This window comes from Scomber japonicus, chromosome 7 (assembly GCF_027409825.1).
Source record: "Scomber japonicus isolate fScoJap1 chromosome 7, fScoJap1.pri, whole genome shotgun sequence".
Lineage (NCBI taxonomy): Eukaryota > Metazoa > Chordata > Actinopteri > Scombriformes > Scombridae > Scomber > Scomber japonicus.
The window spans coordinates 21,672,864-21,690,672 of NC_070584.1; the positions used below are offsets into that span (position 1 = coordinate 21,672,864).

Sequence of the window (17,809 nt, forward strand, 5' to 3'; positions counted from 1 at the left end):
GAGAGGAAGAATAAGATAGAGACGAGGGGAAAGAGAGAGAGAGAAAGATGGGGGAGGGGGGGCAATGAAAAAAGAGAAAAACGATAAAAGAATGAAAGAGAGAATGGAAGAAGAAAGAAAGAAATAGAAAGGCAAATGGCATTAAAACGGATACCACGTCGCACAATCTGACTGTGGTGCCTTGGCTTTAGTCATAGCTAAGTGAACAGAGAATGGCGGTGTGCATGAATTGTTCTACTGCTGCGACTAATGGCAAAATCACTGCAGTGTAAAATAGAAATTTCAGACTTGATTAATTTATGTATTTATGGACGAGGCATTTTTCCCTGGGATAATTTTGTTATGCATGTTGTTGCACCCTCAAATTGGCCTGACTATTGTGAAATGTTGAAATCTAGTTGGAGCAGTTAGCTCACACAAAAGGAGAGAACTGTGGATAAGAGAGTTTGGCACTACTGTGAAGAGTTGGGAGCTCTTCTGGTGATGCAACGACAGAACAATGTCAGTGGTGAAGGGTGACTACCTCTGACAATGTCCCTTGAGATTTGGAAGTCAGAGGAAGAATTTTACTGGCTCCAAGATTCTCAGTACTGTGTCTATGGGCAGTTATAGGGAAGTCATGAGAGAGGGGCAGATCTGATGAGACAAATGGGACGGTGAAAACACTGGTTGAATTCCTGGGTCACTGCGAGTGTAAGATCTGAGTGAGTGCTGGGCCAAAAGATGAGCTCAAACAAGTCCTTCCGTCAGCCTAAAAATAACTCTGCCCATTTGAGAAACTGCTTAGATAATGGGAACCAAGTTGAGCTGAAACAAGTTCTCAATTCACCCACCAACAAAATTTTATTTTAGATTTATTTTATAAATACACTGGTTATCACAAATTTCGTTCAATTTGACTTCACTTTTTTTCTTCTATTTTACTTCATGCTACTGCATTAAATCAAGGCATGCCCTGTGTAGTCCAGCTCAGTAGTGTAATTCTGCCTTTTCTTTTCAGCTATCCTTTGTTCTTTACTGATTAAGTGCAGAATTGGGTACATCATGGCACTATTCTCTATATATTATTCTATTCTATACTTTCTAATTCTATAGGATTTTACTGCCTTGATCATACTTAATATATTCTGTATTGCACTGCTCTGCAATGATCTAGTTTGGTCTTAACTGTCTTGTCCCATCTGGTCTAGTGTATGTCTGTTCAGTAAAAATGTCTAATTACTTAAACCGACTGTGATTATGAGGATTCCCAAATGAGCTAAGCTCATCTCTGAGATGGTGAAGGTGCATTAAAAAAAAGAAAGTGAGGATGGGTGAGCCTTACCTTCGATGGGAGCCAGGATGACGCGGGAATGGTCGTAGGCAATGACGTTGGCGTAACGATTTTTGGGCTTGTTCACCTCCAGGTTGGAGTGTTCCCAGGTGAACTGCTGGCCTGGATCGATAGACTGATGGGGGGCAGAGAAGGCACAATGTGCACACACAAAAAAGAAAATTAGAAGCATCATGAGAGGAAGTGAGCCATAACAATACAGCTTCAATGTTATCATAGAAAGAAAGGAAGGAGGGGGAGAGGGAGGGAGAGATTGAGACTGTGATTTCCCTAAAGGAAAAAGAACATGGTATCATGAAAATCTGCTCACTGCTTGGCTTAAACACTCACAGCAGCTGCACACACTACTTTATCAAGATCATTAATGTAGCGAGTGCATAATGACAAATAACAATACTGAAGGTAATGAAGGTGGTGGCTCTCCCCCCCTTGATGGGAGAGAGTGGAGCAAGGCCTGACACATGGAAGAAAAATTCAGCTGCCTTTTTAATATTAAGAATTTCAGATAAATATTTAGTTTCCTTGTCAGGATCATTTAGTATTCCATTATGATCTGCTGTTTTCTCACAGGCGTCCGGCGCTCTGTTGACGAGTTGTTGCTAGCTGGAGAAAGATTTACACTAACCACTTCCCTCTGTTTCAAGCTCTTTCCATATTTTTTTGTTCTCTCTCTTTCTGCCCTTTCTTTTCTCTAACCCTCTTTCTTTGTCCTGTTTTTCTTATCTGTATCTCTCCATCTCCTTTTCAAAGTCCTCCAGTCTTTGTGCGTGCTTCTTTATCTCTTTATCTCCTTTTCCATCTCCTGACTCCTCTCTGATGTTTATACTCCATCTCTATACAGCAGTCACCCACCTGCTCTCATGCTATTTTCACTTTTCCTCTGGTTTACCTTGAGGCAGACCACATGTGTGTATTTGTGTGTGTGCAAGTATAAAGATTGGGGTCACTTCCCTGAAACATTGCTCAATTCAAAAATTGAAAACCACATCTGTGCACTCCAAGCTTCAAAAACATTTTACATAAATTACATTTAGGGAGCATTTTTCTACTCCTCAATTACAGGAGTAACTACTTCCAGAAATGATTTAAAGATTGATTAAATAATAATTATCCAAATGCTTCTGCAACAACTCAAATTCCTCCCTCTTTCTTCTTGTTTTACAGGACATGGCTGCAAACTGCCTGACAGCATAATCAGCTATATGGTTTCAATATCATCAGGTAAAACTGGGCCTTCCTTTTCATTGCTATTTGTATGTCAGATAATCTCCTCTTCATCTCTGCTTTCCAGCTGCGATGCCCTGCTCTCTCTCTACCCTCACTGAATCCTCATCATTAACCAAGCCTCCCCACCTCATCTCTCTGCTTTCTTGCTTCTTCCCTCCATTTCTCCTCCTCCCTTACATCCCGCCTGGCTAAAAACCAATCAGTCAAAGCCCCGCAGAGCTGTGCTTGGCAAGCCGGGGCGCCCGGACGAGCAGCCATTCATCAAGAAAATAACAAAATTAAAATTACACTTCTCTATTTAATTTGGTCATTTATTTTTCCTGGGGGGCGGCTGTGTGAAGGGGCAGGAGAGGGAGTGAAAAAGACTGAGCGGGAGAAAAGACGAACGGGCGGTTTCACTCTCTTTTAAAGCCAAGTAATTAGAAGTTGTAGTTGTAGCAAAGTGTCAACTTTAGTATCACGTCTCTCGTTTCTCTTCCCTCCTGAATGGAACAAGCTTGTCCCTTTGGTACACAGCCCGGATGTGGATTTATGAATAATAGATACCCAAGAAATACTGGATCGCTATGAGAAGTCATTATCCACCAACATCCACCGGCAGGCATGATGACGGCAATCTATGTTGGTATACCCGCTTCCTACCTTAGCCTGGCGTGAAGCAAGGCGACAGGCACAGTGATTTAGCGATGGCGAGGAGGGGATATTGCTTGTATGCAAACGAGAGCTGATTCAGCTCTCCTGATTTCTAATCAACTCTGGTGTCATTTATAACCGCTGCGGTCTCAGAGCTCAGACAGCTCAGTTACCCCCTCTACACTTACACACACACACACACGCACGCACGCACACGCACACACACACGCGCACACACACGCACACACACACACACACACACAGACAGGTGTGCACAATGGGAATTCTGTGCAACAGACATGACTATATCTCCATTTTGGAGGATGGAAATCTTTACTCTTCTGTAAGTTTATTGCTGTGTGTTTAAAGAATTTAAAACACATTTATTAATCCATATTAGTGAAAAAGCATTTGGTATTAATTCAATTAGTAAAAATAAAAGACAGACAAAGCATTTAATCTACTGTATAATTTCTGGAACAAACACATTCACTTTCCTTCAGTCATTTCCTTTGGGTAAAGATGGGACTTGTATGTTTCTTTTCAATAAGAACACAATCAGACAGACATTAACTTTTAGCCCCCTCACCTCGTATTCCTGGGAGAGCTTGAGGTTGTCATTGGCCTTGAGAAGTTCTGTGTGTTCAGCCAGCTCTGAGATAGGGATGGGAGGGTGATTCATCATACCTGCTCACCAAAAAATGGAGAGAGAAATTCCAGAAGATGGGAAGTAAAGTTTATTAGTATTGCAATCAGGGCACCAGTTCCAAACTCACAAATCACACAACACACCATATATGGGTGAGAGTTCTTGCTTACATAACAATGGACGCTGGGTTTTAGTGGTGAGGAAGCTTGTGCATGGTGAATATGACACACAGCAAATATGTATTGATTGGTGACGGGAATTTGATTGGACCAGGCCAGAGCTCAAAAATAGCTAAATTTGTGGAGCAGGGCTTATTGATTATTTGCCAAAATGGGAGGCAGCATACGCCCACAGACCAAATTGTATTAATTCCTACAATGGTCATGATGTGGATAAATAAATGTAGACAAAAAATAGATGGACCTATTACAGCTACTGAGTGTTGCCAGAGGAAAACCCAGATCAACTATACCTCAAACATCAATAATAATTTTAATGGCTTGGGAAATGAGTTAAAAATGATGCAAGATGAAAAAGGGTTTGATGGTGAAAACAAAGACAAAAAACACTACAGTCCTTTTTACTCCTCAAATCAGTCAAATGCTTATGTTGACAAAAATGCCATGTAGTCTTCACTGAAGTTTATCAAAAGTGACATTTGCTTTTAGCATGACTGCTATCAACAAAAAAGGAAGATTCAATCCTTGGTCACTAGTTGGTGAAAAACTTCACATGTTTGTACTTCAAGCAGATCTTACAAATTCAAACTGACTTCATTATTTCTCATTACCAATATATGCATGCTATATATCATTACTTTCAACATTTATATGTCACTACTTTCAGCGCCTTTCTCAATCAAAAATAAAAAGCGAGAGATAAGCTATCAAACATTCTTCAGGATCAGACATAACATATCCTTCTAATCAGTAATGCTCTTTTTGTGCTGTGTTGTTAGCACAGTGACCAATTTTGACAGTTGCTTTTATGAAAAGGAGCTTTTTCTAGAAGGGAGCACTGACCTGGGGGCTCATGGGAGGGGAGGTGGGTTGGGGATAGGGAGGTTTGGGGGTTGACAAGTGTGAGTGATGTTGAATGACACAGTGAGCTGCTCCATTCCAGCCAGCCAACGCAAAGCAAGCAAGCTGCTGTTACCCTTTCCTCCATCTGCTGGTTCCCTTAAACAAGTGAACCTTGGCTCTAATATGAACAACCCTTATCTTCCACAATTCTAAAAAACATGCAATTCAGTTGCATGTCCAATGCACATTCCTCCCAAATCCTTGTGCCATTTATCCAAAGGAATTCCCAGAAAGAACTAGACTTTTTTTAGTTTGCTCTAATATCTACTGAATATTGTGTTGCTGCTGCTACAATATTATCAGCACTGCTGTGCACTCTAGTCACTAATCCATTTAGGAGCATAATGCTGAGGCCATGTAATGGAATATGGAGCAGCCATAGATTGTGGCTTGTCCCTGCATACAGCCTTGCAGTAATTCATGCTTTCATATTTATAGTAAGGGACCTTTTTTTCCGAGTGTCGAGGTCAAAAGTCGACAAAATGTTGACATCTCTTCAAAAAAAAGTTTCCCAGGCTTAATTGAGCATGCGAATCGGCATAATCACATTAACCATCCTTAATTTTCTCTCTCTGACAATGCTTAATATCCCTCCAATGTCAAGGGGGTCACCAATGTTTTGGCTGCTTTTGTTGCACTTAAAGGGGGGAGGGAGGTGGGCAACTCTCTGTGCTGACAGTCTTCATTAGTAATGGCAATTTATTTCACATTGAGAGAACAATGCAGCAGCATCAATTACATGAAGATTAACAAAGATTACAATGCATATATGAGACAAATGGAGATGACACTGGATGCTGTGACATCCTCCGGAAAATGGATGGACACACTGCATTAACAGACTAGTTGACAAGAGTTGTGCTACAAACACGCATGCTCTTCCTAATGGATCATTTAAACATTGTTTACTGAATTAATAGTGTTGCTATAATTTTAAAGCACATCGTTTATTTCATTCAGTGTCTTACTATGATCTCAAACAACACCTTGCAGGGTAAAAGGAGACCTCAAATTATATTAGGTTATTTGGTGTGTTTATTTATTCATACTTAAATGAGACAGTTACTAATCACTTCTGGTGTGGGATTTCATTGTGATGAACATCAGAAAGAGAGGAACATTTCAAATTAAATTTGGTTGTCATTCTACTTGCTTCAAATTCAGAGGGAAAAGGTATCAGAAGCTATGAGGGAAATAAGTAAATGCGTATGCAAATCAGGGGCTCAACACTTCTCCTTGAGAGAACAAGAGCGGGTTGTTTGAGGCGAGATCAAAGAATGTTTGTGTGTGTGTGTGTGTTTTTGCATTGGTGTGTGCTTGGTTGTGTGTGTGTGTGTGTGTGTGTGTGTGTCTACGTGTATTTGTGAGTTTGCGTGAGTTACAGACGTACTCAAACGCCATCAATTCCTTTCAGTTTTTGTTTACTGCCCACATTACTGTCTGCATGTATAAGTGCCTGCTGCGGTTAGATAGATATATCAGGCCACAGTGTTTACATATACATCCAAATGAACCATGATGCACTGCCAGTTAAACAGGCTGAAGGTTATACATTCTAGTTTTTGTTTATTGCTTCAAACTTTGGTGGAATGTTCTGGGAAAGTTGTGCGAGGACAATTTGAATACTCACAACTTTGAGAGGCTTCAATCCATTATTTCATCTTCATTCGTCTTTGCCTTTTGTCAACACAACCAATTGCTATAAGTTGTCATATTTACTCTGATGAACCTTGTAGCTAAATCCATCTGTTTGCGTATCTATTTTTTTCTCTCTCTCTTTGTGGTTTTCCTTCCTAACCCATTTATTTTGTTCTACAGACAAATGAGTCAATTGCAGCTGATTTGTTTTCTTTTTCATATTGTCATTTATACACTGCACGGCACATTGCAATGTTTATTCAAGAAAAGATTTACTCTCTAAACTTGTCTTTGCTGTGACCCGTACTTGAACAAAGTCACTCAAGGACAAACTGTTGTTATTTCCAACCCCCCCCCCCCCCCCTCGTTTCCCCCCTTCCTCCCTACGCTCTCATCCTTCTCTTCAACAGAAAAACCCTTGCCAACAGCTTGTTCCTATCCATGTGCAGACTCTTCCATTTTTTTCATTGCAATCAACAGCATGATCAATGAACACAGAAAAACAAACTAGCGTCTAATTACACATTTCCAATTTCCCAATCCACAGTCGATGCGCCTGAGAAATATAATGATTCTTTTTGATAAGCCGAACCAATCTTTCTCCAAAAGCCTATTTATGATAATGCACATTTCTATATAAAACAGGAGAAGTCTGTCTTTGGGTAAGGAAAGAAAATAAAGTGGGGGGGGGGGAGGGGTTAGAGGGAACCCAGAAACTCTTTTTTCTCAGATGATCCTCAGTGAACAGGGAGAGAGGGTGATCAAATGTCGAGGAATTGTTTGCCACCACTTTAATTAATTCTGCTCGTTATCTCTGAGCACAGAAAAGACCCCGTTAGTTCAGAATGGAAATGGAGCAGTCGTGGTGAAGGAGGAGGAGAAAGGAGAAGGGAGAACAACAACAATGAGGTGAGGAAGGGAGGCAAGAGAAAGAGGCAGAACAGGGATTGTACCGCTGTAAAAAAAACAAAAAACAAAAAAAATACGCTCAACCATCTCTGTATCAGCAGAAGTGATCGCGCAGGTTATTTATGCATGGTGGATTAATGCACAGCCAACAGCCCAAGTGAATATTGTGACTGACATCCAATTAAATTAAAAAACAAAGAAACAGCCCAGTCTACAATAGAAACCAACATAACATTAATTAGTGCTCAAATTTTGCTGTATCATGTGAAAAAAATAAACAAATGCAAATTATGTATTTGTAAATGGAGGCAAGCAGTGCTTGAAAAAAAAAAAAAAAAAAAAAGCTGGTACGCAAATGCTAAAAGCGTAGAAGACTAACTTTCATAGTCAAAATCTGCTTCACTCTGAGGGCTGCTTAGACCAGAATCTGAAAGAACAGCAAACATAAGGAAAATGGTTTGAAAAGGGCTGTAATGCAACAGAAAAGGCTTTACAAAAAAGAAAACATTAAAATGAGCAAAATGATAGAAGGCCAAGAAATAAACCACAAAGGAAATAGTACATTCTTTTTCAACTCAAACCTTATCAGGGTGGCCTGAATGACAGATTTGTGACTGCAACACAGACATGAAAAAGTAGGGCAAACATTTTCAGACCAGGCCTTCCGCTACCAAATCCCAATCAGTGCCACAGTCCTCCTCAGTAGCAGTCTGGTTAGCCATGGGTGTCAGCCCCTGCTTCCCCTGCTGAGAAACCCTAGTGCAAAGCCCCATATCATATCAACAGTCATAGAGATCAGGGGAAAAGAAATAAATAATGATTTGCTATCTCTGAGCTTTCATAAATGCCACTTCGAAGGGCCCATTGAGAGGAATGAGAAAGAGAGACAGACGGGAAAAACCAGCTTATGTTTCCTGGTGAAAACTAATTCTGAAAGGTTCCTTTGTCCATTGCTTGATGCTGAGACATTGGGAGTGAAAGGTGTGGAAAAGTATCCGCATTTTTAGCTGACAGCTGTGGAACCAGAGCTGATGGGAGTCAGAGCTCAGAGGAGTGTGGTGATGGTTCAAAGTCTTATCTGCTCTAGAGGAGAAGTCCTCTGAGGCCGTAACCAGCGATGCTATGTCTAGGTGGACTCAAGTCTCTGTAACTGTTAAAGCAGAAGGAACCATCTGTGACAACGTTCAGCAAAACTGGACGTGTGGCAAGAGATGCAGTTTGATGGCATGGCTGCTACTGTACATACCCATTAAGGGCAAGGAAATTAAATCTGCCAGGGCTGAAAACTAAATCAGAGAAATGGGGTGACTGGAAAAGAAAGATCACCCAAAGATGGGAACATTGATCCACAGAAAGCAGATTGTTGTCCAGAGAATGTATAAGAAGTGAGAAGGAAATATGATTTGAGGCAAAACTAAATTTACCCAAAACAAAAACGAAACATGTAATTCAGAGAAAATTTTCCCAGTTGGAAGCCAAAACGTTTTTTTTTCCTGATTAGGATGTTCTGTATACCAGCCTAAAACAGTGCTAAAATCAAATCCTGCAATATGAACAGCTGCTTAACTGAGTTTTGGTGGCTTTACCTTCCAATGACATCTAAATGAGAGGACGCGTGGCCAAAGGCGCCAAATGAGTGCAGACAGATGAAGGCATCGAACATCCCCCTCTTCCTAATTGATTTGTGACAATGACTAATTAAACCTAGGAGGGGGCACTCTGATCCACTGTCTCCAAATGTCATTCATCACAGCAGGAGGGAGGTACAGGCATGTCTGATTATGTATATGTGTGAGTGCTCTGTTCGTGTGTGTTTCAATAGAGCTGCTTGTGAGGAGGAGGGCACGGTTGTTGCAGTCGTTGCTCTAATCCGGAGAAACAAGTAGGTTGCTCATGCATGCAAGCGATTGGCTGATGTTTGTGGGTTTGAAAGATTGTGATGCTGTCTACATGCTTAAATGTATAAGTCACTTTTCTGACAGAGTTGCGGGGGTGTGAAGTGCCATATGCAATGCTGTATTGGAGGGCCGAGATAAAGAGAAACATAGATGGAGTCGACGGGAAAAAATGATCAGACACAGGTTGAAGAGTAAACCCAGGGAAACTCAGTTCACCTGCTGCTTATTTGTAGGGAGGGAGATTTTTTTTTTCTTTTTTTCTTCTGCTTTTGTATGAAAACTAACAAACCTAGTACAGGAGGGAATATTGAACTGATCAAGTGAAGATCTGGTTTTTATGTTAAAAAAGAAAATATGTGTATGTGTGTGTGTGTGTGTGTGTGTATTGCAGCCTACAATCTTTATGATGATCACCAGCTGTTTACTATAGTTTAGCAGCTTTTTAACTGCAAGACTGGGAAGATAAAAAAAATAAATAAAAAATGAGAGCGACAGAGTGAGTTGTGAAAAAAATGATTAAGAGAAAAAAATGAGTGCTTATAGCAAAGGGGGGCTTGATAGGAGACAGACAGTAGATACCCACTGAGTCGTGCTGCTTCATTACTTTGGCCCCATTTGCCAATTAAACCCCAGGCACATATGAAGATAATGTCGAAACGAGCCACTCTGCCCCCTAAGGACTTATGGGATGTCACTGTGATGCTGTCACATGACCTCAAGGCTTTAAACCACAAATGGGCGCACACACATACACGCGATGTACACACACTCTCTCTGAAATGCATTAACCAAGCTTAGCTTATAGGAAGGCTTATCAAAAACATATTTTTTTGTTGCCCAGCACTAGGGGTCACTGAACACACATTGCTGATTAGGCATATGCTCTGTTGGATTGAAGAGGCCTTGGATAAGTGCACTGGGACTATGCTCATTTGAACAATGGTTGCTATTAGCTGATGGGGATGTTCACAAATGCTCACCGGTCCACTTAATTGGGCTAAAATGTCCATTCAAATTAAATTCCCCGGGTGCGGAGATAACGACATCACCCAATTCTGTGGAACAACGGCAGGGCTGTCGAATGAGAATGCTTGCCATATATAAAGAGAAGTCTGTGCATGTGTTGGCGAATATTATATAAAAGGGGGAAAGAGATTGTAACACGAGCCTCTATTATTTAAGGAAGAGAGGAGAACGGTTGAGGGCATGGCGGAAAACGCTGGAAGTCATAGAGACAAATCGAGAGAATTGGCATTATAACCTTGTCATTACCAAACTACTGATAGGGGCTTTGAATACCAGGCAAGATAAAGATAAGGACAGTAAATTGAACTTCAGCATTTCTCCGCATATTCTCTGATGTAAAGAAGTCTTTTTTTTACCCAAGATACAAACTCAAAGCAGCATTCCTAGGCTCCCAAGGAAGCTGAAGAGAAACACTCCATTTTGAAATCCAAACCTTTTGATGGAGCACAGACTGGCCTTGGATGACAGATGGATGGCTGACAGACAAGTAGGCTAGGAGACAGAAAGGCAGGAGGCAAAAGAAACAGGAATAGAAACAAGGGAACACTAGGAAGAGGGGATGGGTATGTTTATTTACTTATTTTCTGCCTTTAGGTTGGGTAAGTGTGAATAATGCCATTAGAAGTAGAGTGCAAGTTCCTCAAAATGAAGCTCTCTGTCTTCTGTCAATTAAACAGCTAGAAGAAAGAATGGAGTCTTAACCATGTACAGGAAATGTCCAAACACAATTCCACTTGTACAAGGTATAAGGAGAAAAATCTTGTGAACAAATGGGACTGCAATCTCATTTGTTTGAAACCACCTTCACTAAAATCTGTAATCCTGCAGATCCATGGAACTCATGTTTTCAAGTCGTGGCTTGTAATTGGGTTGTGGAAACTTAATTGTACCAAATATAAAAAAGCCACTTGGTTCTAATGTAGTTCAAACCAAGCATAAAAAACTGTAGATACCATTGTAGACTAAATCACAGGCTGGACAAACAAAGATACAGACCGATAGATAACAGGTCTGAAAAGGACACAGGAGGAAGATGTCAGACAAGCTTTAAGGGAAGAGATCTTCAAGAATGAGTGTAGGATCGAATGTGCTCTGTTGATAACACCTGGCTTTGGCTCGAATGAACACCAGAAGGAAAGTGAAACAAATGTGAAAGCAGATAAAAACTTTGGAGAACATCACAATGGGATTTGTTTCCAACATAAAAAAGTCAAACCGGACACCAAACATAATTTTAAAAGTCTCTTATAACTATATATAATATTTGCTATGATTAAATGGCAAATTGTTACATGAGGACATGGTAAACATATAAATATGACTGGTTGGTAGTAATGAAGGCACACAGTGACATACATGTAGATAATGATATGGAAGCACTTCATGGACATCATATATACTGAAGCATAGATTTTAACTTCAAAATTGCAGAATTTGTGAGGAATTAATCTTTCTGTGTGTGCTGATAATACAATCTGTAAATTACTAGAACAAATAACTACAACATTTTTCTTCATTTGCTTTCCAAAATATAATATAGGAATTGTCCAATACAAGCTTTTCAGGGCAAATACTGATATTGGCTCAAATGTCTTATGTACTGTAGCTAAGCAGCTTCTTAAAATTATTATTTTTTCTCTACAACATTAGTCTTTTCCCTATTAAACCTATGGTTTAGCCAAATGTTGTACTAACCACTGCTATGCAGAGATACTGTAGCAGACATGAAGTATCCACCACAAACAGTTTTTAAAAAAAGCCTTAAATGTCTTTTAACCAGACTTACCTTCACCCAACAATCAAAACATCATCATCAAATGTCATTTGGATGTGAACATGGCAAGTGTTATTATTCCAGTGATCAATGTCTTTTGTAATATATTGCATTGCAAGTTACACTTCCAGACTAAATCTTCAGTCTGACCTGAGTTGTCCATCATTTCACTGTTAACTGTGACCGGTTAGATGGCAGGAAAACTGGGGAGCGAGACTGAATCATAAGTCACATGCTTGCCCCAAATGAAAAAATACAATACGGTTTTTTGTTGTTGAAATAGAATGCATCGAAATCTTGTACACTGGTGTGAAACACTGTGCACTGTTCTTATAATCTGCAATAACAGTGGTGAGCACAACGTAATAATAACATATATTTATATTTGCAAAAACTGCAACAATTAGTTAAAATGCCAGAAGGCAAATTTAGGCAGTCATTTTTCATTTTATCTAAAGCTACTACAGTAAACTTTTCTTCCCATCTAACCTATTTGATGAAAATGGAGATTTTTCCCCCAAAAAGGCCAATACTAACCTCATATCTTCAAATATACTTTTAAAACTATAATATATATGTTATGTTATATAAGTGTACATGCTATGCATTGTAGGTGTACCTGGAGTTTGGAAGTTGATGCGTCTCATCTCCACAGGGTCTGTAGGGTGGTGAGGTGTAATGTCTGCATTGTTCAGCAGACACTTTGTGCGTGGCTCTGACTCTTTTCTTTTGCGGCTAGACAGTAAGACAAACGAAGAGTAGAAAGAGTGGGAGACATACAACAAAAACAACAGAATAACTTTTAGTCAGCAGTGGAAAAAAACAGTTCCAACTCTCGCTAATGACTTTTCCTAAACAACTCCACAACTCCAGATGACTAGTAGCTTGGTGGGTCCGAGTGAAACCACATCAAGAACTGTGAAGCTAAGAATGTGTATCAAGCACACAAAATTCTCTTTCACTCTCACTAATTAAAGGCATCTTTTTTGCTGAGGCAGGCTATTTAGTCTTCCCCTGTCAAATGCAGTAGAGTACGGCCAGGCCTTACCTGTCAGGTTTGCTGTTTCCAGAGAAAGCAATAGGAGTCAAATAAATATATAAAGATGGTGAAAACACAACACACAAGGAGAAAGGGAGAGGGGGAGGCAAGAAGAGAGATAAATCAATAGAGAGCAGTTTAAAATTCAGAGGGGTCACTGCTGGGCTCGCAAAACACGAGATAAAGCTCATCAGCATTTGCAGGAGGTGTGCGTGCGTGTGTGTGTGTGTGTGTGTGTGTGCACATATAACTGTGTGTGCTTATGATTGAGTATACAATGAAATGTGCGAGTAAGTGCATACTTTCGCGAGCCTGTGTCTGTATGTCTATGTATTTGTGTGTGTGTGTGTGTATTTTTGTGTGTGCACAAGGGTGCAGATACAGATGGGGAAGGGTAATGTCAGGGCCAAGGGCAGACCCGGGAAACACTATTCACCAGGGAGAGATGGAGGGGGAGACGGGAGAGTGAGGTGGACAGAAAGAGAAGGAAGAAAAAAAGAGAGAGATCCAAGGAGAGATGTTACTCCCCCTAACCACCAAAACGGAGGTAAGGCAAGGTCAGACAGTCAGAGATCATCTGACAGAAGCAAGCTGCACTTGTGTTGCTCACACCCGCCCTGGCCCCTTAAGATAATTCAGGGATCTGCCCTGGTATGTAGGGTGACCTCTTACACCACAGTTCAGTAGGGACTTGCAGTTATTGAAGCAAAACAAGGGGGACATATTGACTGTATATGTTCTAAAGCTCTAGGATGCTGAGTAAATTCATTAAACTTGTAACACAAAGAGGGCTACCTCCTGTAAGGTTCATTAAGTGTAAAAGCAGTGTGATGACTGCTAAAAAGTAGGGTTGCATACAACAAGAAATATGTGACAACTATAAGTAGCTTGGTTAACCTTGATCTAGTGTTTAAGAATTAAAAGGTATCTGGGGTATTACTCTTTAAAAAAACATATCTGTGACATATCTTGATTGGTAGATGATACCATTCTTAGTTCAATTATTGAGCACCATCTCAAAGAATCTCCTCTTCTCTCCTTTCTCCAACCCCCTCACTTCCCACAACCATCTTTTTTTTAGATAAGAAAAAAAGCTCTTTCATATTTACATGCAACAATGTAGTCGGATCTTTGAATATCATGCTGCTATGAATATAAAATAAGGACCTCTTTCAACATGCTCTGTAACATGCAATTATTTCCCAATAGCCCAATTCCCCAGTAACACTGCAAATAACCAGTTCAACATCAAATGACAATAAAGTCTTTATTGTGCATTGCTGGATAAGAAAGAAACCCCCCTGAAATTTCGAGCACATTTACCCTAATTCACTAAAACATGGATCACAGTTGTATTACTGGTATAGACCAGTGAGTAAGCAACTAACAATGCAAAGCGGATTCAAATCCGAAAAATAAGTATGAAAAGATTGGATTTAGATTGGATTTCTTTCCAGAATAAAGCACCACTCATATATATCTTGTATGTATCTTGTATACTAACCCAGACCCAAAGAGTTATTTTCTATCATTTGAGGTTGAACAATGTTATTTGTATAATGTAAACAAAATAGATCCAAAAGCATTCACCACAAAAACTATTTTCAAGCCAACTCACTTTTTGTACAAGAGAATGGCGATGACGATGCAGATGATGAAGACCACAGCCAGGACTGGACCCACCACCCATATGAGTCCATCCCCCCCAATCTCTGCTGGACCGGGGGGTGTCACCACCAGCACAGGAGCCTTCACTGTGTCAGTAAAAGGGCTGGTTGCAAACATTTTCTGAAGAGAAGAATCAGTCACAAGTTAACACAGCACATGAAACAGAACCAAGGTTACAGCATGTCTTCTGAGTAAATCCTAATTTCTACTAAAGTTTTATGTATAGCTGACTGGTTATATGTGGAGATTATTGAGTGTTTTCTGGTGGTGAAAGAAAGCACTTGTACTAAACTAAACCAGACTAATGTAAGCTGGAGAAAAATGGGAAATTGGCTGAACAGAATCATGTTAGATAAAACTGTGTTTGATTCAAATGACGTGAACCATGATTAAATGTATGAAACTGAATTATTAAATCCACTGCAATTAAAAGAAATTAACTGAAAAGAAATCAACTGACGTGAACCATGATAAAATGTACAAAGCTGAATTATTAAATCCACTGCAATTAAAAGAAATTAACTGAAAGGAAACCAACTGTCATGAACCATGATTAAATGTACAACACTGAATTATTAAACCCACTAAACCCACTTAAAAGAAATTGACTGAAAGGAAATCAGCTGAACTGTGTTGAATAGGTCTGAAGTAGTAACTCACCCCGGTGGTGGCATTGAGTTCAGCCAAGAGGAAGAAGACATAATCCTGGCCCGGTTCAAGAACCTTGTTCTCACAGGTACTGTGGCGGTGGTCAGAACCCACTGTGAAGCTGGAGGGAAGCTGCCTGAAGCAGGCTGTGATGTAGGGCTTTCTCTGGTCCAGCTGAGCCAGCTGACGGCGTGAGCGTCGCTTTGGTGTCACCTCCCGCAACAGCTGATTGATTTAAAAGGTATTAGTTATTTTTTTCTTTTTGTACCCTTTTGATTTTGCAATTTCTGCAACATTAGTCTGAAATTAATTGGCACATTTAATGTTTTTTGCTGTAAAAGGTTTGTTTATCATTTGGACAGTTATAAAACACCAGATTGAAAGAGGACTTGGATTACATCAATTTTTTCAAATGCTTAACTATTGTTTTTGGGCATATGTGTCACTGAACTGACTGACATCAAGGAAAATAAACTGCAGGTGCCCTTCCCCAACCCCTCTCATTCATTTCATACTGAAGTAGGCAGAAGGAATGTGTGTAATCCCAAATCCAATAGGGATGGTTGCTGTTGATCTAGTGCTCAAGGTGACCCTGAGCCACGGGAAGAGTGGGAAAAGACTGTGTAATTCTTCCCTCTGCATGCGTCAGGTGTGTGTGTGTGTGTGTGTGTGTGTGATGTCGGTGGCATAATCATGTCTGTGTCCATGCCTGGTCGATGGTGTGTACAGTATAATTTGCCTAGTAGATGTAACTGTTAGTAAATCAAACACAGGCAGCTAGAATGCCTGTCTAAAAACACTTTGTTCATAGAATAAATGTCTCTAAAAACAGAATGTACTACTTAAGTTTTGACATTCTCATTAAAGATGCTTAATTTCTGGAGGGTTTGTATTTGCTTTTCAAAGATTCTACCTCTTCCATGTCCATCTCATCGGGGTTCTTCAGGTGTTTGACAACTCCTGCGGTCCTCTTAAGTGGTACCACAACTATATAGAAGTTCCTGGAATTACAGCATCAAAGTAAATTACACAAATATAATAGCAACTTTTGCTTGACAAGTTTGTTTGGCAAAACTTCACCACAAATTCACCACAGGATTGACAGGAAATTGCAGTGATAAATCAATACTTGCAAGAGGTCTAGCCATGATAAGTATGTCAAGAAATCCTAAAACTAAACTCCCCTTTCAACACATTTCAGACATCCTGAGATCTCAATCCATATTGCATCAGACCTCAAGCATCTTGAGACTTAAACCTAAATACCCCAAGCCTCAGAGATAATTTCGACAGAGCCTTCAGAACCCAAGTTTCAGCATGCTATGCTCACTTGACATCTTTGCTATCGATGGGTGGGAAGGACATGAGCATATTGTCAGACTCAGTGTAGATGTCCAGCTTAGGTTTCTTGACCAGGATGAGTGGCGCGGTCCTGGCCACCACACGATGTTTTGGTCCACCGTCCATGCTTTCTTGGCAGGTCACCGTGAACTGATAGGTGGTGTTGTACCTCAGCCCAGTAACTAGCACCCTCATCTGCCTGGCATCCACGTCCATCTTCTGACGGTTGTACTCAATCTAGAGTTCAGAAGTTGACTTAATTGGTAAGAGGGGTACTTTGAGGTATGAAAGTTTTGGCAGGTCAATAGGTTGGCGGTTGAATAGACATGGTAGGTGAGTAGGTGGATGTAGGTAAGAATTTTGATGTTAGTGTATGCATAGCTATGTTAGAATGATCAGGAGTTGAATGAATGCACTAAAATATGCAAATCACAAAATGCATCGGTGTGAAATCCAAACATTTTCTATTTTAGCAAAACAGATGAAAATGTGTTCTAAATATTAAAGTGGGATTTTCTAAATGTTTTGAAATTATAATCTAAAATGAAACAAAAGTTAAAATGTAACTCAAATGATTGTAATAATAATAATTTTAAATTAAACTCACCGTGCATTTGTATGGGGATATGCTTTCAGAGAACTTCCATGCAAGGACCACTGTGGTCTTGGTGGCCCATTTGACAGTGAAATTCTTTGGAACATCTGTTGAATGGAACAGTGCAAGAAAAAAAGCAAAAGAAAACAAAAAGAGTATCTTTAGTGAACATTTAGAGACACAAAGGAAATAGAGACAGAAGAAGAACCTTTGTTTGATAAAACAAAAAACAAAACAAAAGCTGTTGTTCCCCTGCAACGTTCCTCTGGGTTGGAGAGTGAGTGTAACGGTGAGCTGTGATTGGCTGTGAGAAGGGTAACTCCATTGGTTAAGACAAACAGCACGAAAG

At 40.0% G+C, this 17,809-nt stretch overlaps 1 protein-coding gene across 4 annotated transcripts in view; it reads right to left on the minus strand.

Annotated features, from left to right (window-relative positions):
• ptprsa (protein tyrosine phosphatase receptor type Sa) overlaps positions 1-17,809 on the minus strand; it is a 180,950-nt gene that overhangs the window by 26,593 nt on the left and 136,548 nt on the right. For 3 of the 4 annotated variants that reach the window (XM_053322725.1, XM_053322724.1, XM_053322723.1), the window contains 9 exons: positions 17,473-17,567; positions 16,855-17,102; positions 16,438-16,525; positions 15,537-15,749; positions 14,827-14,996; positions 12,789-12,904; positions 7,851-7,898; positions 3,783-3,880; positions 1,325-1,448 (listed from right to left, as the gene is read on the minus strand). In XM_053322725.1, coding sequence (XP_053178700.1) covers positions 1,325-1,448; positions 3,783-3,880; positions 7,851-7,898; positions 12,789-12,904; positions 14,827-14,996; positions 15,537-15,749; positions 16,438-16,525; positions 16,855-17,102; positions 17,473-17,567 — 1,200 coding nt within the window. The remainder of the gene's footprint in view (positions 1-1,324; positions 1,449-3,782; positions 3,881-7,850; positions 7,899-12,788; positions 12,905-14,826; positions 14,997-15,536; positions 15,750-16,437; positions 16,526-16,854; positions 17,103-17,472; positions 17,568-17,809) is intronic. The other variant, XM_053322726.1, reaches the window with a different exon arrangement.